General features: G+C 40.2%; 1 protein-coding gene across 1 annotated transcript in view; it reads right to left on the bottom strand.

Annotated features, from left to right (window-relative positions):
• The window catches only part of EDIL3 (EGF like repeats and discoidin domains 3), a 440,325-nt gene that overhangs the window by 185,419 nt on the left and 228,296 nt on the right, over nt 1-26,610 (bottom strand). Inside the window, exon 5 of the mRNA XM_034773693.1 lies at nt 9,907-10,020. Coding sequence (XP_034629584.1) covers nt 9,907-10,020 — 114 coding nt within the window. The remainder of the gene's footprint in view (nt 1-9,906; nt 10,021-26,610) is intronic.

The raw sequence follows: 26,610 nt of genomic DNA on the forward strand, positions 1-26,610 counted from the left end.
CATCAGTAGTAGATATATGTCAAGCCGACAGCTGTCTACCATGATAGATAAAGACTGGAACTGAGGATCAATCCCATCAGTCACCTCTAGCAAATGAAATAATAAAATGTTATGACAGACTTGTCTTTTAAAAACTAGAATACCACTTTCCTGTCAAAACATGCCTGTACAATTCTGAGTCTTAGTTAAAATGTAAGGCATGAGACACAGACTAAGGTCTCTATTTGTCATTAAAGATTACTGTTGTATTTTTTTTAAAGTACAGATTCGATGAAAGTGGCTGCCCTAATTAAAACCACACATGCTGATCTTCCAAGCTGCAGAGGGCCACCCAGGCAGGGCAACTTGCATGTTCAGGACAACAGTTTATCTGGCAGTTTGCCACCACAAAGCTATGCCATCACATTTCAGATCTGATTGGCAATGACTGTGCTATTCCAGTACTAAACCTGGCATAACCAAAAAGCAGATAACCCTGTGGCAAATTATGTGATTTTTTTTCTTATAGATACAAATAACTACTAGATAATGAACAAGTTCCCAAAATTTTCTTGTGACTTCTCAGCTGCTGTACTGAATAGTAATAATTGTCTTTTCTGGTAACATTATTGCTATGCATGTGAACTTTCAGCCAGAGACTAAAGTAGAATTAACAGTTAGCATATTTCTCACTCCTCCTCTGTGTGTCTTATATATCAGTGCCCCCAAGCTTGGAACAGGATCTTTGTGGGAACCTCCTTCTGGTCAAGCAAGTAGGAGTTGTGCAGCTTGCCTCAGCAAGCTCTTGCATTTCCTTCATCTTCTGAGAGCTGCAGGCAGGAGCTGTTTACACTATGGGGCTAAGTCAACCTAAGTTATGCAACTCCAGCTACGTGACTAACCTTGGGTCGACTTAGATACCTTAGGTCGCGCCTCAATCCCCCGGTAAGTGGAGACAAGCCCTCAGTGATTTCCAATTCATTGCATGTGAACCATTTTTTTTCCTTTTCAGTTATATCCTCTGAAGTTTGGTTTGAATTCTGAGTCCAAATGAAGCTCCAAAATACAAAGCAAATGTCAAAATGGTGTTGAGTTTTGCATAGTTTGGGACACAATCTCCAAATTTTGCACAGTTTATACTGGATTAGACTTGATTTACCAAAAAAGTTTATTAACTTTGGTAAATCTCAATGGAGTTTATGAATGTTTTACAAAGCTCTAGAACTATCTTACTCATATTACTAATTTGTGTGTCTGCTGATTGGAAGCTAAAAACTAGAGCAGACTGAATCAGTTAGCAGAGGACCCTATTTCATGTATCAGGGGGTAGCCGTGTTAGTCTGTATCTACAAAAACAACAAAGAGTCTGGTGGCACCTTAAAGACTAACAGATTTATTTGGGCATAAGCTTTCGTGAGTAAAAACCTCACTTCTTCGGATGCATAGAGTGAAAGCTACAGATGCAGGCATTATATACTGACACATGGAGAGCAGGGAGTTACTTCACAAGTGGAGAACCAGTGTTGACAAGGCCAATTCAATCAGGGTGGATGTAGTCCACTCCCAATAATAGATGAGGAGGTGTCAATTCCAGGAGAGGAAAAGCTGCTTCTGTAGTGAGCCAGCCACTCCCAATCCCTATTCAAGCCCAGATTAATGGTGTTGAATTTGCAAATGAATTTTAGTTCTGCTGTTTCTCTTTGAAGTCTGTTTCTGAAGTTTTTTTGTTCAATGACAGTGACTTTTAAATCTGTAATAGAATGACCAGGGAGATTGAAGTGTTCACTTACTGGCTTGTGTATGTTACCATTCCTGATGTCCGATTTGTGTCCATTTATTCTTTTGCGGAGGGACTGTCCGGTTTGGCCAATGTACATGGCAGAGGGGCATTGCTGGCACATGATGGCATATATGACATTAGTGGATGTGCAGGTGAATGAGCCCCTGATGGTGTGGCTGATGTGGTTGGGTCCTCTGATGCTGTTGCCAGAGTAGATATAGGGACAGAGTAGGCAACGAGGTTTGCTACAGGGATAGGTTCCTGGGTTGGTGTTTCTGTGGTGTGGTGTGTAGTTGCTGGTGAGTATTTGCTTCAGGTTGGGGGGTTGTCTGTAAGCGAGACTCTTTGAGTAAGTGACCTGCATATTACTACAGCAAAGACCTGAATCAAGTCTTGCAGTCTGTCAGCAACAGGTCAAATAGCTGAAACATGAGGGAGCTTCCTTCTGACTAAGACAGTTTTGCTGAGTACATTTCAACTGTAAGTTGCTCTTCTTTTGTCTTTCTATTCATTAATACTTTCATTGAAGGTTCTTTTCCATCTTTTCTAGTTTTTTGATGTTGTAATAATCAGTGTTCATCCATACTTTGAACACTGTATGAATCATCCTATCTCAAAAGAGATGTATTGGAACTGGAAAAGGTGCAGAAAAGGGTAACAAAAATTATTAAGAGTATGGAATTACTTCCATACGAGGAGAGATTAAGAGACTGGGACTGTTCAGCTTAGAAAAGAGATGACTAAGGGAGGCTATGATGGGGTCTATAAAATCATGAATGGTGTGGAGAAAGAACAGGAATAGTTACTTACCCCTTCACATACACAAGAACCAGGGGTCACCCAATAAAATGAATAGGCAGCAGGTTTAAAACAAACATAAAAAAATACTTGTTCACACAATGCACAGTCAGCCATTGGTGGACATATCCTCCATGAATTTAACAAATTCTTTTTTGAACCCATTTATACTTTTGGCCTACACAACATCCCATAGCAATGAGTTTCACAAGTTATTAGCCAAGATGGTCAGGTGGTGATGGTGGTCCCTATACCTCGAACTGTCAGATGCTAGGTCTGGATGACAAGGGATGGATCAATTGAAATTACCCTGTTCTGTTCATTCTGTCTGAAGTACTTGGCATGGGCCACAGTCAGAAGACAGGATACTGGGCTAGATGGACCACTGGTCTGATCCAGTGTGGCCATTCTTATATTCTTAAAGTTGTGTAGCCTGTAGTTATATTCTGGCTTATTTCTTTTTATATTACCAAGTCTTTACTTGCAATTTATATTTTGTATCTGTAGGAACATAAAGAATGTAACTAGACAAAGCTGTTAAAGTTCATATTGAGGCAATTTTAAAAATAACTCTGGGTACTGTAATGGCTCTTTTGGGTTTAGAAAATACTTTAAACTTGCATTGACATAGGACAAACCACATAGTAAACGTCCACATGAAAGTTCTTACTACATAGACAGAGGATGACATATATAATCTAATGTCAGTAAGGGTATAGAAAAGTGATTTAGCAAATTCAGGGTCATGCTGTTCCTCCAATTCAGTAAGCAGATTGGGATATACCAGAATTCAGGTTGGGAGACAATTGCTACCCAAATACATGTTTCCTCCAACAGTGTAAAAGCTAATTAAAGGGGCTCCACAAAGCATAGGATCAATGGGTATGGAGGATCAGACCAGGAGTTGGGTTGGAAAATATAGCTAGAGAGAATCTCCTCTCCATTTCAGATTGAAGTTTCTCAGACGAAATTTGATAACCAAGTTATAGATGCTTGAAAATAGAATTTACTTCATAATAGGAGTATTGACGCAACTTGAAAGCTACTACCCTGTTAGGGTGTGCCTCGGTGAGAATATTAAATGAGTGGCTCTCATGTAGCAAGGAGCTAATTAAATGTGTAAAATGTGTGATCAGGACCTGGGGGCCTGTCTGAATAATTTACTATGAGTCTCTATCAGGTGTCTCAGTAAAATTCTATCCTTTACTGCCTAATCACTTTAAGGTACTGAGGAATGAATTTTCAAAAGTGAGATATTTTTGTAGTGTACAAAAGCAGCATGGTAACAATGTACCCAGAGGCATGTGACTGAGGACTTTGTTTCAATATCAGATTCTGAGAGTTTAATCTTGTTTTGTTTTTGAGTCCAAAGCAAAACTAAAATTCCCATTTAAACATTGGACCTCTCTCCACAAACACAAGCAGCATGGGAAACAAGCAACATGAATCAGAACTGACACTAAATAATGGATGTTAAGATCTGCTAAGTTGGGTGGGATTCTCCTAAATGGAATGTCAATATACATGAATGTAATCTATCAACAGAGAGAAAAAGATGAGAAAGTGAAAGAGTGGTAGCATATGTCGAAAATATTTGCAATGATGGGGGCTTGATCCTTCTCCCACTGAAGGCCATGGGAGATTTGCAATAGTTTTGGTCAGTAAGTGTAACAGCACAGTGATGAAATTCTTTAGGTAAGAACACAAAGAATGAAGAGCAAAAAGTATCAGAAGCACCTGCTGCAGACTATCACAACTGAAGGAGAAAAAGGGCAAACTGTGTGGTCCAACTTCCAAGGTGTTGAAAGCTGCAAACTGAGTGCTCATTGGAGGTTTTAGCTATACAGATGTGTGTGTGGTAACAAAAACAGCCAAATATGAATTAAAAGAGATTCTCAATTGCCTATAAGACAACTTTGTGATCCAGAAAGCAAGAGATTCCAACCTAAGGAACAGGAGCTGCTCCTTATTTATGGAGAATTTGAGACTAACACAAAAGCTTTAATGAAGCTAGTGACCATTAATTACTAGAATGCAGTATAGAAGCAAGAAATGGGTTCAAAGAATGAAGCACTGTGAGGGCACTAGATGTCAGGAAACCAAATGTTGAGGAATTAAGAAATCTAGTAAGTAAGATGCAATCAAAATGGTAAAGGTTTAAAGTTCATAGAACAGAAAGGGGCTCAGCCTTTGAATCCTGTGGAAATGGAGCATTTGCAGGCAAATTCTTTAAATTCTAGGGACTACCTGTGTGAAGCTGGCTCTCTCTCCATGATGCTTCTCAACCTTTTCATTTGCATGGGCAGCATGGTTCTCCACATACAATAGTACAGAACTCCTTTCTTGAAAGGGGTATAGGCACAGAGATAACGTTAATAATAATCTGAGCAGCATTAACTATTTAATAGATTTCCATAGAATACCAATGAAGTCTTTAGAGAATATGATGTATACCAGGGGTAGGCAACCTATGGCACGCGTGCCAAAGGCGGCATGTGAGCTGATTTTCAGGGGCAGTCACACTGTCTGAGTCCTGGCCACCGGTCCGGGGGGCTCTGCATTTTAATTTAATTTTAAATGAAGCTTCTTAAACATTTTAAAAACCTTCTTTACTTTACATACAACAATAGTTTAGTTATATATTATAGACTTACAGAAAGAGACCTTCTAAAAATGTTAAAATGTATTACTGGCACACGAAACCTTAATTTAGAGTGAATAAATGAAGACTCGGCATACCACTTCTGAAAGGTTGCTGATCCCTGCTGTAGACAGTGATTGCTCTCTAACTACAACCCTAAAATCATCTAGAGCTCCAACTCCAGGGAGATCACATAGACAGGCTCACACAGAGGGTTCCTGGGGGGAGAGGAACAGGGAAATAAGCATACTGCAGAGCTATCATACATCTTTGTGAAGCTTTCAGAGCCTTCCCACTCCATGTTACTCTGTTGCTCTCTTTCCTCCCCAACACCTTCCAGAAATGAGGACCATCTGGACTTCAAAATCAGGTAAGTCTGGACGGAAAAAATAAAGGCAGCTAATAAGACAGAAAAGCAGAATGAGTTTAAAACTATCCAGACGTATTAAGAGATAAAGTGTTTTAAAACAGAAAACAAAATACTAAATAAGAAGTAAGTCCAGCAGAGACTTGAAGAAGCCATGGAACCATGAAGAAGTATGTCTGCAGCCTAGCCTGATCCCTTTTCCTGTCTCCATACTAAGTATGCACAGACCACATCAAATAAAACTCCTCAACATCAGCCACAGTGTCGGCAGCAAAACAGCACAAGCATGGGCTGTTCTTCCCAACCCATGGACCTTTTCAGCTGTAGGGTTTGAGCCCTGAAAAGTTCTCTGCTACTCCCTCCTACAGTAGCAGCAGAAAGAGTCTGAGGGCAGGAATTGCCTCACTAACTCATCTCCAGTCTAGCCTGCCCCTCCCACTACAATCATATTAGTTGCCATGAAAAGCTCATGGGATTTGTGAACTGGGCTCTCCATGGATACTGAGCAGTTTGCAGAACTGGGGCATAAAATAACAGTCTCTACAAATCCGAGAGTTGTTAAACATGAAGGACAGAAATACATGATTTAAGAAGCTATAACTAAGAGTGGTAAAATGAAATTCGGAAAAAGAAAATTTAGGAATAACTTCCTAGCATCAATAATCTCCCCAGGGAAATGGCTGAAGCCGCATTATCTGGGACAACCTAGATGTAACACTAGAAAATGCACTCTAGAGCACAGCCCAACTTTGACAGGAAAATGGACTGGATGACATAATATGTATTTTTCTGCTCTGTCTTCTATGTTTCTGGTAGACTAGGATCTAGGTAAAAAATCTTTAAGCTGTCTGAGGTAATTTTTAGTCAGTAATCATGCATTTACATAATTAGTGTAACAGCATTTAATTACATAATTACTGTAAATATGCATAATGATGTAATTAGAATGTGTAATTACTACCTGTAATTACATAATTAGATGTAATAACATAGTAAAACTCTTTATAATAGAATTGGGTGTTTGCAACCTCAACTACAGTGATGCTATTTGGTGTTGCTATAGTGCACAATAATAATGTTGGTACATTACTAAGAGTCCATGTTTTAATATGAACTGAACTAAAGCTAGTTTATGTTTATAGCTCACAAATGAATGCTAAAAGTTATTAAAACCGTGTTTAAGTGCTTAGGGAAGAGATGGTGAGCTCCCAAAACAAGGATAATTCAATGATCTGTAGTCAGCGCAGATGTTTAGCCACCTGTCCATCCATTTATGTTACCATAAAGTAACCTGAAGCATTATGGGTAGTTACAGACAGTAGTATGATCAAATATTCTAAATGTTTATTTTTCTTTTAAATTATACATAGTATAAATGTTGATGTTAGCAACTATATTGCTTTCCAATTTCTTTTTGCATTCTCTCTTGGTACACTTGGTTTACATTCCTCATTGGGTTTTGCCTCCTACATATATTATTGGCGGCACTTCTTCTTCCCTTCCCCCAGGAGAATAAGGAACAGAATCTTGTAGTACAGGACTGTGAGCCTTTCACCCCCACACACAGACACACATTTGTAAGCATTTTTCTCATCCTGGGAATAACAATTTTTTGTTACATATCTCTGTCACTACCAATTCCAGCACATTCTTTAGAAATCACATTTAAGTCATAATGAATGTGTTTTTGGAAGTCTACATCAAGGTGACTCAGCAGGCTTGTGAAAAGTTTGTGCTCAATAAATTGATACACATTATTATAATTCTTCGTAATCCAGCAAAGTTACCCTTTTAAATTCTCCAAGACATTTCCTTGCAAGTCACATTGTTGAGCACTTACCTATGTGAATAGACCCATTGAAACCAGCAGGACCACTCAAAGAGAGAACACAAGTGAGTATCTCTTAAGTTTCAGTCCTGCTCTTCTGGTGTTAATGCAAATTTTGCCATTGACTTCTACATATTGGGACCTCAAGGACAGCCAAAGACAAATAAAAGGTGATGTCTCTAAAAAAGCAACAGTCCCTTCAAAAATCCATTCTTTATTATCTAATTATGATGTCCAATTTTTAGCAGCAAAGGGCATTGCACTTATATGGCCTGAAATCCCTGAAATATTTCTTTGATGGTTCTTTATTCTTGTATCCTGCAAGAAATAGGAAGGTGTGATGCTCTGTACCTCGGGGGGGAGGAGGGAGGAACACCCTGCACCCCCACCTTCATCCTTATAATATGATTGTGTGGTATACAATGCAAAGTTTGTTATGTCGGGTGTCTTTGGAAAGCTCATTTTGCACTGAGCATTGTTGTGATAGTAATGTTGTAGGTTGTAATTTCATGTATATAGTTTTGAGTCTGAAAATATGTCCTCATGGCTTAAAACAAGCCCAGGCAAAACTTTCCAGGAGCAGAGGGGCAGTTCACACTTCATCAGGGCATGTATGGGACCAACAGCCCAGGCTCACAGGAACAAAGGACACTGGCCTAGGCAGCAACAAAGGATCTGTTGGACTCTCGAGTGAGTCACCTCCCCCTTCCCTTGGTCACTTTGGGACTTTAATGAGGTAATGCTCACCTGACTCTGAAGGGGGGGGGCAAAGCCAAGAGGGAAGAAAGAACATGATAAAAGGGAGATATGTTTGCCATGCTCTCTCTCTCTCTTCCACCTCCATCTACAGACACCACCACCAAGCGACTGAAGCGCTGATCAAAGGGGAGAGCCAGGCTGAAGGGCAACCAACCAGCTGTGGTGAGAAGCATCTAAATTTGTAAGGGCATTGAAAGTGTTAAGATCAGCTTAGAATGTGTTTTGCTTTTATTTCATTTGACCAAATCTGACTACTTGTGCTTTGACCTATAATCACTTAAAAGCTATCTTTTGTAGTTAATAAATGTATTTGTTTATTCTACCTGAAGCAATGTGTTTGGTTTGAAGTGTGTCAGAGATTCCTCTTGGGATAACAAGCCTGGTACATATCAATTTCTTTGTTAAATTGACAAACTCATATAAGCTTGCAGTGTACAGTGCACATAATTGGACACTGCAAGATGGAGGTTCCTAGGGTTGTGTCTGGGACTGGAGATACTGGCTACTGTCATTCGGTTACACAATCCAAGCAGCGACTGGCCAAAAGTGCTCACTCATGTGCTGAGAGCAGCTTACATGCTAAAGGCTGTGTGTGAACAGCCTGGGAGTGGGGGTTCTCACAGTGGAGCAGGGTAAGGCTGGCTCTCAGAGTTGAGGATTGGAATGACCTCGCAGATCACCGGTCCAGATAACACCAGAGGGGAATGTCACAGAAGAATAAACCCCCACGAGATAGATATGCTCGTTTGATGAATTCCCAAAGAATGTGTCAGTTACTCCATTTATCAAGTGTAAATACCCTGTAAAATGATCTATCAACAATTTGTATATAACACTTAATGACACAAGAAAATCAAAATATTCCACCCTATCAATCTAATAAGTGATGCTTGAAGTGGGATTCCATTAACGTGAGCCACCTCACACACACAGTGTAGCCCTTAATCTTTCCTCCATAAACTCCATGGAACAACATAAAAATTGAATCTGGAAAAAAAATAATGTATTCTATCTGCTACTAAGAATTAATTATGCTGAAGCATATTTTTAACTGGCCAGCTGTATCATTTTCCTTGGAAAAGGATATGACCCAAGTGTGGAGGCTCTCCTATCATGACAGTCAACACTTAATAGGGAGACACCATCTTGTGACATTTTTTAATCCGCCTGGCATGATTTCAGCCTTTCTGAATCTCTACACTAGGATGCACTTCACAGCTGAGAGTCTGGGGTTGTTAAGCAACCAAGAAAACAGGAAGCAAGAGTTATTAAATCTGTTAAGGCTGATGAGTCAATGTTAGTAACTGTTCTAGAGCAGTTTGCAAACTCTGCAAGCATCATCTCAGCCTCCCAAAACATAGCCAAATGAATTTAACCTATTAACTCTCTCCAGTATCACAGTTTTTATGGACTATGTCTATCAGCTCTTTCAAATTTCCCTGCCATTTTGCCTATTGTAGGACAACAGCTGTAGATGCCTTTGCCTGCAAAATTGGAGACTAAGTTGAAGCCCCTTTAAAAAAGCTGCTCCTTCAGTTCATATTTAAGAGGTCCACTCCTCAAGTTGGTTTAAAGACCATGTACTGCACAATGCATCCAAGGTCTGCCAACTTCATAACCTGCCCATCTATGTTAATATTGTATTTATCCATACATTAAGGATATAGTGGAATCCTGGGTGTTACTACATGGTTGTTTCTGTAATGCACTGAGTAAAGAATTTAAACAATTTGTAAAACAATTGCAATACTTACTGTATTGGCAGTTTCTTCCCATAAATTCACCTGGACACTCACAGGAATAGTTGGCAACAAGATCTGTACAAATGCCACCATTTTTACAAGGTTCAGCTTCACATTCATTTACATCTGTGGGAAATACATAGTGTCAGCATTAGCAAAACACTTTAAGAAGTAATAAGCATTTGTTACATGCACTGTAAATTAGACAGTTATTCTCTAAGGATCCATATGGATGATATTAGTATCAGAAACATATTTTTGGACAGTAAACATATGTTCAACAAAGAATGCAAATTGTGCAAAATGTGTTCAAAACAGGGCAATTTTAACAATCAAATCCAATCAAGCTCATATAGATTTGGCTAGTTTCAGAAACACATGCTACAATCTTGAAATGTCTCGTTAAACAACAGAAGAATTAAGGGCTACACCGTGGCTTTATCACAAGTTCTGAAAAAGGGGCAGTGCATAGCTGTTCTGGTCCAGGAGGAAATGGGGGACCATACAGTGACTCAGAGGTTCCTCCTTTTCTTCTGGGAAAAGTAATCTGCATCATCATGTACCTGGCAGAGATTTCTCCCCCCCCCACCCCGTGTTTGAAAAGAGTAGTATACTGAAAGATTCATCTGTTCTCTGCCTCTACTCACCCGTTCTCTGCCTCTACTCACCCATTCCATGCCCAGCTGCATGGAGGGGAATAGCAACTGCATGAAGATTGTTCCCCTCCTCCCCCCGGCAATGTAACCCTGCCCTGCAACAGGTAGCCTATGTAGGGAAGTAAAGCAGCAACTGTGCCCTCTCCTTGTGTGGGCACATAGTGCAGGTCAAAATTGTGCCCTAAATAAATAATCCAATTAGCTCAGAGAGTAACTAATTCATTCTACTTTTAGAACTGTAGCTGCTTTTCTTTTAGCAACAGCTGCCAGTTAAGAACGTCTCTCAGTTCATCTTAATTCATTAAAAAACCCTCTCTAATTGACAATCTAATAGTTTTAGTGTCTAAATAATTCCCTTTCTGTGCATGACTTAGTCTGTAAATAAGAACTAACAGTTTGATCTAGTAGCTTATAAATTTTATTAAATTCAAAAGGCAGTAGTTAGCTAATTTTATTTGGGGGCTTCCGGAGTTTGGTACTGCAGGGAAGAGGTGTCTTTCGACTCTTGTTGAACTTGACAGGAAGTTCAGAAAGGAAGTTCTAGCTCAATAATTCTCAACCTTCTCTTGCAACAGAAAACATTTCAGGATTCCCTGTCCCCTTTAGGCATTTAGGAAATGGGGTGTGGTCGGACCCTCCCCAAGTTGAGGACCCATGTCCTAACTCAGTGGTCCGGGGCCTGCTGGGGGGCCGGGAGCAGGTTTCAGGGGGTTCACCAAGTAGGACCAGTGTTAGACTTGTTGGGGCCCAGGGCAAAAAGCCAAAATCCCAGTGCATGGGGCTGAAGCCTGGGGCCCTGAGCCCTGCCACCTGGGGATGAAGCAGAAGCCTGAGCAACTTAGCTTCATGATGCTTCCTGTGGCATGGGGGCCCTGGGCAATTGCCCAGCTTGCTACCCCTTAACTCCGGCCCTGGCTTTTACATGCAGAAAACCAGTTATTGTGGCACAGGTGGGCTGTGGCGTTTTATAGCAAATTTGGGGGCGGGCCTCAGAAAGAAAAAGGCTGAGAACCCCTGTTCTAATTTAAACCACAGAGCTGCAGAAAATGGTTGCATTAGATCACCAGACAAAGTTCACAAAATTGACAATGTGACACCTCTTAATAAACCAGTGTGTTTTGGGCCTTAAAGATATTTTTTCTATAAATAGCAGGGCACTCAAACAGGACACAAGTGACGAGCTTCAAGTTTCTACAAACAAATACCTAATATGGATGTGTTAATCAGGTATTTGTACATACGCAGCGTGAGTTAGTGGATGGATACACCTTACTGTTAAGTTCTGACCCCAACATCTTTGTTAGGAACTTATATATCTGAGTATGAAATACATATATATTGCACTGTAAAGAACTCAAAAGTCAGTAAATGAGAAATTAAAGGATTTAATTACACACAATCCTATCTGTGCTCCCTGTGTGTTTTTCAATATGACAATCTTCAATGACATGAATCTCATGCTATTTCTCAAATAAGGAAATGTAGTATCATACATCCCCCACCCCCCAACCACCTTACAAACCGCACAATCAATGTTGGACCCCACTGTACACTTTCATTAAATTTTCACTGCACAGCCCCCTTAGCCCTCTATGCCTATGCTTCATTGTTGACTTAGCTACCCCTTTTTATCTAGTTTAGCAAATAACCTCTTGCAATATCTACCACACATATGCAGAGTGCTATTTTCAATGAGTAATAACTTGTCAAATCAAAACCAGTTTTACCAGAAAGCTCAAAGATGCTTCCTTTCAGTAAGGGCCATTTTCCATGCTAAATTTCAATTTTCTACCCACGTGGTTTCATCTATGAGAAGTTCAGAAAAAAAAAGTTGCTGGAATTGTATTTTTAATAGAGAAAGGACTTTTAGACAGCCTTATTACAGACAGTAATATAAGTGTAGTACATTCATGTTTTGCATATGTGCAGAATGGCACAGACCCATATGATTTCCCTAGTCTTGGATCTTACCATATTTAGAGTTGAGCTAGATGAAAAATGTCTCAAATCATAAGAGGATAAGAATTCCTTATTGACTACACATCTGAGTAAGTTCCTGTGAATTGTTTGTTTCAGTAAATACATTAAATAAATTGCATTCATGACATGTGGCACAGCTACACATGTTTTTAGCATAAGTATGCACATAAGTGATACACATTGCTGAAACCTCTCACTTTTTAGGTGAAACCACTCATTTTGACTATTTGAACACAAGTGCTTTGGACATGTTTAACTGTTCCAACATTCTATTGGTAGTATGAATGCATTTGAGCAGAGACTGTGGCTGTCTACTCAAAATACATAACACAGGCTATTTCATATTTTGAGGCTATGCATATAAACGGAGAACTTTAGAATCCATCTCTGGAAATTGGCCAGATGCAATCTTTTGTTGCCTCTTTTGTTAGGTAGATTTCAGAGCAATACAGGTCAGTTCCCTGTTGAAGCAGAAATCAGTTACACCTGTGTCAAGATATTCTCTTAGTGTAATTTGTTTATTTCTAACAATTACACCAGTCCTGATTCTTTGACCAGAGATGATCCCAAACTGCACACAGGCAACCCTCTTGCAAAAAACCTTCAACTAAAACATCACTGGTCTCTGAGGCCTTCATCTCATGTCACAGTTCAGATAAACTGTTCCATGTTCCTGCTTCAACCTGAAGGCTATACTAGGGAAACCTGTTAGACAAAGCCGCTCACATCAAAAGAAGAGTCTGAGCATTCAACTCTTCTGTTGTGCAGTTGCTTTGCAATACAGTTGAATCTGAGGAGATGTTTGATTGCCCAGCAAAACACTGCTTTACCACACATAATCTGCCTAAATGGGTGTGGTGAAAGTTTCATCCAGAGTTCTTATACTTCAGTGACTCATAACATGCATAACATTAGTACCTTTCACCATAAAATTTGTACAGGCATGACATGTCAGTTGGGCCAGATTGTGCTCTCAGTTGCATAAGTGCATCCCCAGTTTTTCCCCATTGTATATTTCACATTGTAGTGTTTCCATGCACTTTACTGGTTAATGGGACAAAATTTCTCTTGTAGCATCACAAATCCATATAACATTCTAGAGTTTTAGGTTCTGCATATAGATCCATGACAGACCTGACAGATATTTAAAATTACACATAGTTAGAGTGTTCACATATCAACTACATATCTGAAGGGATCAAGAGCATGAGTTATTCCTGGTATGGTTAGTGAGACAAGGTGAGTGAGGTACAGTAATATCTTTTATTGGACCAAGTTCTGTTCGTGAGAGAGACAAACTTTTACACAGAGCTCTTCTTCAGGTACCTAGGATTACTGCCATTAACTTGCACATAAATTTGGCTCCAGCTCTAACTGTTTCAAATCATAGAATCGTAGGACTGGGAGGGACTTTGAAAAGTCATCTAGTCCAGTCTCTTGCACTCAGGGCAGGACTAAGCCACAAACATAATTTGGAAGTGAGGGAGTTTGCTAATTTTACTTGGTGTTGGTCAAACCTGCCTGACCTCTTTTGTAGTCTGTCAGAAAAACACACAGTTTGTAGCTCCTGAGATCTTTCCTCTTTTGAGGACAGGTGTATACTAATGGGCCTTCAGTTCAGTATGAAGGCCACTCAGTCTCTTTAACAAGCCAAATTCCAAAGTTCTACTTAGAAATTAATGGTTGCACATGACCTCTAGGGTCCTATACATCATTCTTGTCTTATTATTTGCTGCCTATAAAGGGATCAAATATTGGAGTAATAAAGGTTCCCTAGATTATTACCTTAATTTCAGCCTACTAAGAGAGAGAAGTAACTCATTGTCCTGGAAATAAAATCTGTCAGTGGCTAATGACCAAAGAATAGAAACTGCTCAGTGCTAAATTAAATTCTTTATATGTATTTATAAAATTTAACTAGGTAGTTATCTGCCTTTTTAAACAAAACCCATTACTCTTATGTTTTCTTCAGGTTGTTCATCGTTTTAATACAAGCTAATGCCTCTGTGAAAAAATTCAAGGTCACCTTGAACTGGAAAAAAAAATGCAAACTCTTTCATTTGGTGAATTAAAAACGGTAATTTATCCTTTTAAGAGCTTTTCTGATTCAAGATTATCAAGATTTTAGATTTCTCTGGTTTGTCATTCATAGATAAATATGAAGGAAAAAATGCACGACTGTACAACATATTCCATGTGGTCTGTGAGCTTACTTAGAAAACAGTTTCAATTTTAAGTATCAGACATTTTCACACTAATCCTCATATTCTAGCTCTAGTGAGCAATTAGCTATGAGCAGTGTGGAAAGATGGAGGCTTTTGATTATTCTATCTGTCAGTTAGTTAGAGCTAGCTAGTGTGTATTGTATAAGCTTCTAGCATATATTTTCAGCAACTCCAGCAGCAATGGGCCCCTCAGTCCAACCAAATTGACTGTGTAAAGTTACATCTGACGTGAAGAAAGACTAGTTCACTTTTGAGACAAGTGCAGGCTTCTACAGAAAGGAAAATAAACTTAAATGTGCTTAAGATGAGAACATGGATTATAAAAAAGTTATTTAATTTACAGTTCATTATATTGTTTTGATGTGAACATTTAAATATAGTTTATTTAATGAAATATAATATCTACAAATTGGGGTCAGATTCTGGTCAAATTGCCAGCACGGCTAATTATGATATGAAGCATTTCAGTAATTAAAGTCTATTTCCTTCTTCTTAGATAGAAATATCTTCTATTAATCGTTGTCATCTTGTCATGATTAAGAGTTTATGTAGATAGCAATGTTTGATCAATTTAAAAAATTCTAGAATCCTTAGAGCAGGGGTGGGAAAACCTTTTGGCCTGAGGGCCACATTTGGGTATGGAAATTGCATGGCAGGCCATGAATGCTCACAAAATTGGGGGTTGGAGTGTGGGAGGGGGTGTGGGCTCCGGCTGGGGGTGTGGGCTTTGTGGTGGCATCAGAAATGAGGAGTTCAGGGTGAAGAAGGGGGCTCCCGACTGGGGCAGAGGCTGGGGTGTGAAGGTTCCAGCTGGGGGTGCAGGCTCTGGGGTGGGGTTGGGGGTGCAGGAGGGTGCTCCAGGTTGGGACCGAGGGGTTTGCAGGGTGGGAGAGGGATCAGGGCTTGGGCAGGGAGATGGGACCCAGGAGGGGGGCAGGCTGTAGGCAGTGCTTACCTTAAGCAGCTCCCGGAAGCAGCGGCATGTCCCGTCTCCAGCTCCCACCCGGAGGCGCAGCCATGCGGCTCTGCACGTTGCCCCGTCCGCAGGCGCCAACCCTGCAGCCCCCATTGGCCCTGGTTCCTGGCCAATGGGAGCTGCGGGAACCATGCTTGGGGTGGGAGTAGTGTGCAGAGCCCCCTGGCTGCCCCTACACATAGGAGCCAGAGGGGGGACATACTGCTACTTCTAAGAGCCGTGCGGAGCCATGGCATGTATGGAATGGGGTCAACCCCCGACACTGCTCTCTGGCTGGAACGCCGGAGTGGGGCAAGCCCTGGACCCTGCTCTCCGGTGGGAGCTTGAGGGCTGGATTAAAATGTCTGGAGGGTTGATGTCGCCCCCGGGTCATAGTTTGCCCATCCCTGTCTTAGAACAATTCTTCCTAAAGAAGATGCAATTAAAACAGCCATCCAGTTTCTTGTAGTTGTTAAACAAGAATCCTACATCTAATATATATTAGTTACTGGCTTGTCTTCACTAGGAGAAAAGGTATGTTCTTAACTCAGCTTAACTAACACAAAGTAAAATCTGAACAAAGACAAGGCACTTTATAATTTTCACACAAGTTTGCAGGTCAAGGTAAACCCATGGCTACCCCATAGTCTTTAAGGCTTTTTCTATATTAGGAATGTTTTGCTGGTATAGTTATACTGATATAATTAACAGGCAAAATCTTCTGGTATGTACACAGTTATATATGTATAGAAGTTTTTATAGTAGTATAGCTTATGCTGGTTCCCCTTTTTACCTTGTGAAGACACACTATGAAACAATGTTACTTATCAGTAACAAGTATCAGAGGGGTAGCCGTGTTAGTCTGAATCTGTAAAAAGCAACAGAGGGTCCTGTGGCACCTTTGAGACTAACAGAAGTACTGGGAGCATAAGCTTTCGTGGGTAAGAACCTCACTTCTTCAGATGCAAGTAATGGAAATCTCCAGAGGCAGGTATATATCAGTGTGGAGATAACAGAGCACCTCACCCTCCCTGATTGAACTAACCTCGTTATCTCCACACTGATATATACCTGCCTCTGGAGATTTCCATTACTTGCATCTGAAGAAGTGAGGTTCTTACCCACGAAAGCTTATGCTCCCAGTACTTCTGTTAGTCTCAAAGGTGCCACAGGACCCTCTGTTGCTTTTTATCAGTAACAGTATGTTATGCCCATATATTCACACTAACAGGTTATATGTCCCCCCAGTACTGTGAATTCAGAATCATCTACATGAGCACTACCCACTATGGGCATCTACACACCTAAACATTGAAAGAGAAGTTACAATAGTCCTTTGGTTTCAAGCATTCTTAGTAAAGTTGGGCAGGAAACAGTTTTCCCATCCCAGGAAAAGTTTTGTGATTTTGAAACATTTTCTCATCTCAAACTGGGACAAATGTGAACTACCTCCCCCCCCCAATTCACAAACCCAAAATAAAAAAAAAAGGTTGAAACAATTGAAATATTTCGTTTTGATTTCAGCCTATTTTTTAAAACTTATAAATTAACACATTTCAAAACAAAAAGTTGTTTAGAAATTAAAAACAGAACTTTTTTGCTTAGAAAAATGTCAAAATGGTCTGAAGCAAAATGGTGTTGCATAAGTTCATGAAAGAAGTTCCAAATATCAACTCAATAATAGATTATAGTAATACTCGATTTGTTGTCTGGATCTCAGTGACCTAACACAGGTTGTGGGCAACTTGTAATGGAAATTAACCTGGAAAAGGGACATTATGGCACATATTGCCAGCAACCTGCATTGGAGGTCGAGGACCAGGGGTTTAGACACAGCAGTCCAACCAAAAAACTGAACAAGTCTAGTCTGGCAGAGGACAGGGTCAAGGTACCCAAGGCATCATCTTGACAGTTTCCACAACTGATGTGTGGATGGAATCTCCAACACAAATGAAAGCTGTCTTCCCTACAGTAGAACCTCCTCCCTGGTGCAGCTGCTCCTTAGGCAAAGGAAGTTTCCACTCCCTTTTATAGATAGACAAGTCATTTTTCTGACTAAAGCTGTTCATCAGGAGCAAAGAACAAACATAGGGTGATATTTAGATTTATAATGACTGTTTTCCCATTTGATTGCTTCAAACAATGGAAGTGTTGATAATTTGCCTTAGATATATATTAGGGTGACCAGATGTCCTGAGTTTATAGGGACGGTCCTGATTTTGGGGGCTTTTCCTTATATAGGCACCCATTATCCCCACCCTGTCCCGATTTTTTACACTTGCTATCTGGTCACCCTAATATATATGCCCTTGATTACCTTGATGTATTGACACTTTGCCTTAGACCTATCATGCCTTTGTTTGCTTTATATTTTTTCTTACATACAATAATTCTAACGGACTAAAATGATTTACTTAAGTGTTCCATTCTTGCCCGTGTTTTACTGACCGAGGGTCTTTGCCTAAACTTGAATGGAACCTATAAATAAATAAATAAATAACCAGGTGCTACTATTAGTAATTGTCAGAGAGTAGCTGGTCCCTGGGAGTAGAACTGTGCCCCACTCCCCTGTGTCAGAGCAGGAGAGTCCAATCCAGCCAGTTAAAGAGGGAGGTGAAGGCAGTGATTGGGACAGACTGTGCCTGGGGAAGGGATTCCATGCTATAGCATAGTGGAGCAGAACAGAGCAGAATTAACTCATGTAGTGAGTCACTGGGCCAAACGGGGAGGTGCTCAGGGAAGCAGTCCTGGGGCTACTGCTCCAGGACGGGAGCAGAGATGTTTAGAACTAGGAAGCTGCCAGAAGCAGGAGCACCAGAGACTCCTGGGAGGGAAGGCCATGAAGCCTGAGAGAAAGGAGTGAGTTAAGACTGTTTTCTATTGCTTTACTTGCCTGTGATAAGAGAATAATACTTCTTAAAGGAGACTGGGCATGACAGCGAGTCTTTGGGAGCTGGGGAGAAGCCCTGCCCTGTGACAGTAATAATGTAAGATTATCAGACTTTTTATTCCTTTAAATTGTCCTTAAACGTGTATTATAATGTAGGGGTACAAGTATTTTTCCTCTAAAAATATTAAAAGACACTACAGGGGATCTTAAAGAACAAACTGGGAACAATAAAACACAAGTTACAGAATCTTAAGCATGAGAGAAAACAACTCACAATAGCTCTTCAGCTCACCAAGGAGGAAAGAGAATGCTTACTCTTCATGGTCCATGACCTTAAGTCTGAGGTAGAAATTCTGCATGCAGAGATAGAAAGGCCTATGTATGCAGGGACCTCAAAATCCAGGTGGTGAAGATAAGACTGTATGTTGCTTATGCCTGGTGAGACTGGAAATGTGACCCTGATCCCATTGCAATAAGACTGAAGACAACTGGGACTAGGGGTTTGTGCATGAGCAATTGTGCTAAACTTCCTGGCAGTAGGACAATACTCTGGGTATGTCCACATTGCAGTGTAAGCTGAAGGTTAGTGGAACTTGAGTCAGCAGACCCTGGATTGGCTTGAGTTTCTACACTGATAGTCAACCCCAGGTTAAGAATTTTCTAAGCCAGACCTGAACTCAGGGCTTCAGCATCCAGACCGCAGAATGCACACCTGAGTGCAACCAACCATATCCAAGACTTCTTAGTGCCCTCCTGAAATGTGGCTGCTCTAGCTCTCTATTCATGGTGCATTGTGGGAAAACACAACTGCCCACCAAATGTGACTGTCCAGAGGACAAAGAAAGTCAGCCCATGGGATAGAGGGATACTTTTGGCAGATTCCTAGAGTACAAATCCAGTGGGGCTATGTGTACGTACACCACAAAGCAATAGTGTCCTGGCTTGACTCAGGCTCGGCCCCTCCATCCCCGTGGGGTCCTGGGCCCCTGGATTTGAGCTCTTGATTAATGTGATTTGTATGTAGACGGGGAGGGGAAGGTAGGCTTGAATCTGAGTTCAAATCCTGGGCTCATGCTGCAGTGCAGACATATCCTAAGTGGCCTGGAGGACTTTAGGTGAAATGCTGTATGGCGCCTTTGTGATACGTTAAAACACTAAGGGGAGTGTTTTGTTTGGTCAGGAGGAATTTGGGGGTCCTAGAGTGTGAGCATGAGAGACTCTTCAGAGGGGTGGCCCCGAAGCCTGAGAGAAAGGAGTGAGTTAAGACTGTTTTCTATTGCTTTACTTGCTTGTTAAAAAAATAACCCTTATTAAAGGAGCCTGGGCATGGCAGCGAGTGTTTGGAAGATGGGGAAAAGCTCCACGCTGTGACAATAATAATGTAAGAATATATGACTTATTATTCCTTTAAGTTGTCCTTAAATATTTATTAGAATGTAGGGACACAAAGTACTTTTCCTCTAAAATAACAGAAAATACAAATGAATATATAAAGTCACAATAATTTTTATGCAGTCTTTCCCCCCATGTTGTTATGAAACAAGTTGAAACCAATTTTCCTTAAAGAGAAAATTATATCTATAGAAAAAATCAAAACAAACCACATCAAGAGGGCAGATTCTTAGCTGGTGTAAAACAGTGTAGACATTGGCTTCTATGGAGTTATGCTTCTGCACACCATCTGAGGATTTGGCTCAAACTGAGCAGTCTGAAGATCAAAACCTCATTGTACATTAGTAAACAAAAGACACATTTCCCCCAGTCCTCCCGACAAACATTATTCCACCTCTTTCAAATCCAATGATAAAGGTGTGCTGATGACTAATCATTGGATTCATATACTTTTACAACAGATGTAATATTTTTGACATAACACAGAGAAACAGATCTTGAAATACTTGGCTTTCTGTCTGAGTTTAGCCTTGGGAATTTTTATAGATGGAGCTGTTGATCAAATAGCTGGGGGCTTTAGAGATGATTTACCTAGACACTTTAAAGTTGTTTTTTTTAGTTCTTCTGTTATTGTGTTTATTGTGTAGAAGTACTGAAAGATTTAATGAAGCAAAGAATGAGGTGTCATATGATTAAGATAATACAGAATGCCTTGTTTGTGGACTCTACCCAACACAAAAATCTACAGTGGAATGTTGATGTGTCTAAGGAGCCAAATGTGGATTTAAAAAAATATATATCTTATTCAAAGTCCCATTTTCCTGGTAATAATTACCAGGAAAATGGGACTTTGAATAAGATATTTTTGTTAATATAAGGTTGTAGCAGTAAGCTATAGTACAGAAAAGAGACAAAATTCTCTGCAGGTAGAAACTGGGGCAGCTCCACTGAAGTGAATTGAGCTTTGCCATATTTATGCTAGCAAAGAATTTGACCCAAGATATTCAGTGAAAATAGAATTCAAGAGTGAGTTACTTACTGAAACAATGAAATGTGAAGGACCCAAAAATCTTATGGATCAAAAGCAAGATGACAGTTGATAAAATACTTACAATAAATGTCACTTTATATTTAAATTTCCATTTCTCAGAATATGTGATTTATTAAAATAGTTCCAAGTTGCAAGGTTATAACGATTTTTCTCTCTGTATCTTTGGGACTTGTATTTAAAATTGAATGAATAAGCATCAACTAAAGGTTAGGAAAGGTCAAAAGTAGGACATTTAAGCACTGGTTTAAAGATATGTAAGAGCTAAATATTATCATTATTACTTCCAGTTTAAAGCTAGCTCCAGATTGGCTCCTGAACAAGTCTTCTTGATATCAGATAGATAGTGTCATTATTTGAAATTGCAAACTAGTAGTTAGGTATCTAGCTAAAACATGAGTGTTTCAATTTACCACAGGTACAAAAATCACAGCAGACTTATTTTGCTGTCAAAAATGTGCCCTTAAACAGAGGCTACTGAAGAAAATATGGATAGGTATTCCTGATAAATTGCAACAGATCACATTAAAGCTGAACTGAATGTAAGGGCCAGCTTCAACACAGGGCAGTCTTTTCTAACTACCAGTAATTTTTTCAGAATTTGATATATTCACTGGGGCCAATATTTTCTGACAGTTGGTTTCTTTCCTTCAAATGGAAATAGCTTTGCTACACCATGGCCCTGATGATATATTGAAAGTATCTCACTGTTCAGAAATATCCTGATTATTTGATTTTTGAAGACACTGAAAGGCAATTACACTCATGGATGAGGAAAGTAGACACAAACCACTTATTGCCCACAAATACACAACATTATTATGCCTCTAGTCTTATGCAGCCATAAGCAGTCTTCCTATTAAATACTGTTGACACGTTTGTGATATGAGATTTCTGGTAAACACTGTCTAGAATAATCTATTGTGGAACAATCTTCTGGATTACACATTAGGACCCTTCCGGAGTCTTTCAGCAGAAGATAAGTTCACTTCAGATAATGCTATCCCCAGTTAAGAAGAGTGTCAATATTCTGTCAGGTAAGAGACTTACTAGAGCTGTGTTTTGAAGCTAGAAAGAGGCATTTTTAAGAAATAAACAAAACAAAACAAACAAAAAACACACTTAAAAGTAGCCTTAGGCATGGGGCAAATGTTTGGTTGGACAGTGTATTGAAGTAAGTGTGAATCTGTAAGTCACCCTCACAGCCAGCTATGGAAATTAAGATCCAAACACATGAAAAGAAGGATTTTGAAAGAAGTTCCATTACCTTTCTACTTTGTAGAAATCTATCAACATTTTCAGCTTCAGCATTTTTTCTACCATAATAGATCTGTCTCTCATTTGAAGGGCAATGCCCATTAGTATGTATTATTTATCTACAGCTATGTACCTTAACTTACAGCCACATAGTAATATGACATAATTCCCATTATTAATAATGAGACAATATGTGAAACCCTTATGTATCAGGATGGCATACCCTTATATATATGTGCTCATAGGGCCCTAAGTGAAGATCACAGGGAGAGAAATAATACATATTAATGGCTAGCCTTCACTGAATGACACACATTAAATGCTACAAACGCTAAATGAATACGCATAGGCAAAGATATAAAATCTCAGCTAAGGATGCAGAAAATATAAGCTTGTTTCATGCATACTTAGGGATACCATGACATCTAGATTAATACTTACTGTTAATGGGAATCACATGAATCAGTCCCAAACACAGATGAAAATATATACCCTTCCACCTGCTATTTTGGTACTGAACTCTCACACTAGGAAATGCAGGATTTAAAAGATCTATGTTAAGCACTTTGCCTTATACAGATTTCAAATAAAGACCAATAGTACATTTTTTCCACAACTACTGTCATGCTGCCGGGTATGGGACACAGCTGCCAGGTACGGGACACAGCTAAGAGTGCCAATCTTAGGTCAGACTGCCAAAATACAGGGCATGTACCCCAAATGGGTGGGATATTCTATCATAAGATTTCACCAAGCCAGTAACAAATGTGTGCTTCCAAAATACTTTATTAATTATGAAACCACAGACAATCCCCTTCAAGCACTCTAGCTCCTCATGCACCCTCCAGACAAACCAGACTTCTGTGATGTATGATTATTAAAACCAGAAATTACATATATTAGGTTCTTCCAATTCCAAAGAATCAGACACACTCTCCAGGTCAAAATATACTTCAGTTCTTATCCAAAAACCATGCTGGTAGCCAATCCTTTAGTAACTAAAAAGGTTTATAAATATATTTTAAAAGGAAGAGAGTTAAGATGCTAAAATGAATCATATACATTAGAGTTGATTTCAGAGTCTGTAGATCAGGATAATAGCAGTGATGTTAAATCCACTAGCTTGCAATAAATCTGTCTGTATCAACCCAAATATTGGGGGTCATCAGTTCTTTGTTGAAAGCTTCCCTTTGTTAGAAATCATAGTCCAGAGATATGGAGCAAGAATGAGGACCCAGAATGATCAGACAGTCTGCACTTTGTACCTCTTACTCCAGGTACATGGAAAGTTACTGGCACAAACATGTAGTCCTGGATCACATGTGCCTCGCTGAGTAATGAGGCATTCATTGCCTACATGCTGCCTGAAGAGACCTCAGGAGGGGACCCTGGAAGAGCTGATAGCTCTTAATGGGCCATCAAGCAGGCTGGCTAGATTTTGGTATAAATCTGTCTTGGGGTGTTACCCAGAAACACAACAGGTTTGACATACAAACACATAGCAGTGTTTCATAACTTCATATACCATGATGATGTATGCATATAAACAGGATAATCATACTTAACAGACTATAACTCTTCCGATGATATCTTACACTACATACTTTGCACACGATTTATCACAATTGTGCAACAGTGGTGCTACATCACTGATGATACATTAGTGTAAACATGGTCACCTTTCTTTTATACAGAGTCACATCCTCTATACATAGATCACCATTTTATTTCTTTGAAATTGTAGTGCTTTAGTATCAGCAAGTATAAGTCTGCCATTAGATAAGAGAAAAATTTGTTGTCCCTGTTGTTGACAACAGATCTTGCATTGTGCTATCATAGAACTATAAATGCAAGAAAATGTAACTTCTAATTAATAGACCTTATTTAACCTAAAGTATTATCTGTATACAAACAGGTAAAGCCAAAAAGTAATTTCCAAATGTAGTGTTCTTGTGATGGGATGGACTAGGCCCAGAGGCCCTCTGTTGGAGGCCTCAGGGTCCTGCCACACCCCATCCTGGAGAGGAGCAGAAGAGAAGTCCTCCAAGTGGCTTAGAGTGGCTGTAGGGGAAGCAGTCACTCAGAGGAGCTGCAGGGAACAGTCAATCAGAGCCCAGGAAGGCCATATAGACAGGAGCTGCAGAGCCAGAGACAGTCAGTTGCTGCCTGAAGCTAAAGGGGAGAGAAGAGAGGAGAGGAGAGAGCAGCAGGACCACACACAGCTCAGTGCTGGCAGGGACCAGGGGAGCAAAGATGGAGGTCTTGGCTGGCTGCTGGGCCTGAGCAAGGACTGAGCCCAGGGATGGCTGCAGGAAGATTGTGTCTCCAGGGAGGAAGCCCTGGGGGTTTCAGCCCCATATCAGGGCCAGGACTAGTTAAAAGACTGTGTATCCCAGAAGGGGTTTGTTCTGTTTCACATACAGACAGTGTGTGAGACTTGGCCCCATTGCCCACCCAAGAAACTACCAATAGGGGTCACCACAAACTGGTGGACTGTAGGCATATACACTCAACCAGGGGGTGCTCGCCACCATGTTATAGTTCTGATCTAAAGAAACTGAATTCCAAAAACACAAGCTATCTTTCAATAGTTAGAAACTTAGTTAACTACAACTAAAAGAAATTATTAATATTTAGTATTGCTAAACATTTCTAGAATTTTTCATCTTAACTTCAGAAATAGTTTGCAATCAGATATAGGGGTGAGTTGCCAAAACCCTTAAAGATATGAATAACTTTAAGCATGAATCCTATTGACTTCAACATGCTTAAAATTATACATGCTTAAGTGCTTTGCTGGATCACCACCATAGGCAAGAGCTATGGGTCTGGACCAGTAATCTAAAAATAACACAATGAGCTGCTAATGTGGGGAACATGAGCCCAGTTTTTCATTTGATTGAAAGCCATATGGATGCAAACTGTCAGACTCAGAGGATGAGGAAAAGGCTGGTATGTCAGCAACTCATCTGGCCTTTTGAGGAGTGGCACTGAAGTGCTCCAGAAGGAGCAGGTGTCCTATGCGTGCATTCATGCAAACAGCTCATGGCCCTCAGAGACAGAATACGGACTCTTGAGACTACAGCGGCTGAATTGGAGGAGCTAAGGGAGACAGAGAGGTATGTAGATGAGACTTTCTGGGACACGGAGCTGTCCCATCCCCAATCTGACAGCCTATGTGCTGTTGAGGAGGATGAAAGTCTCAGGGAAAGAGAAACTCAAGCTGGAGTGGAGGGAAACAGTCCCATAGTTGGGACCATCCTTCCAGATGATATCGTGGTATCCTCTTGCACTGAGGATACTTCTCCAGGGGAGGGGATCCCTATTATTAGGAAGGAGACAGGTAATAGTAATGGGGGATTTGATTATTAGAAACAGACAGTTGGGTTTGTGATGAGCAGGAGAACCACATGGTGAATTGCCTGCTGGGTGCAAAGGTTGCAGACCTCTCAAGACATCTAGACAGACTTATGTGCAGTGCTGGGGAGGAGCCAGAGGACATGGTACAAGTAAGTACCGGTGACATAGGTGACATAGACATAAGCCTGCCAAACAATCAGTGGGACCATTGGACGATTGAGATGCTAAAGGGGAACTCAAGGAAGACAAAGCCATTGCAGAGAAGATAAATGAATTCTCTGCACTGGTCTTCACTGCAGAGGATGTGAGGGAGATTCCCACATGTGGGCCATTCTTTTTAGGTAACAGATCTGAGGAAATGTCCCAGATTGAGGTGTCAGTAGAGGTGGTTTTGGAACAAACTGATAAACAGTAATAAGTCACCAGGACTAGATGGCATTCACCCATGAGTTCTGAAGAAACTCAAATATGAAATTGCAGAACTACTAACAGTGGTATGTCACCTATCACTTGATTTGGCCTCTGTGGCAGATGACTGGAGGATGGCGAATGTAACACTAATTTTTTTTTTTTTAAGGCTCCAGAGGTGACCCTGACAATTACAGGCCAATAACCCTAACTTCACTACTAGGCAAACTAGTTGAAACTAAAAGAATTATTAGACACATAGATGAACACAGTATGTTGGGGAAGAGTCAACATGGCTTTTGTAGAGGGAATCATGCCTCACCAAACTATTAGAATTCTTTGAGGGTGTCAACAAGCATGTGAACAAGGATGATCCAGTACATATAGTGTACTTGGACTTTCAGAATGCCTTTCACACCAAATGCCCTTAAGCAAAGTAAGCTGTCATGGAATAAGAGGCAAGGTCCTCTCATAGATCAGTAAGTGGTTAAAAAACAGGAAACAAAGGATAGATATAAATGGTCTGTTTCTACAGGGGAGAAAGG

Source organism: Trachemys scripta, chromosome 6, assembly GCF_013100865.1.
Source record: "Trachemys scripta elegans isolate TJP31775 chromosome 6, CAS_Tse_1.0, whole genome shotgun sequence".
NCBI classification, from domain to species: Eukaryota; Metazoa; Chordata; order Testudines; family Emydidae; genus Trachemys; species Trachemys scripta.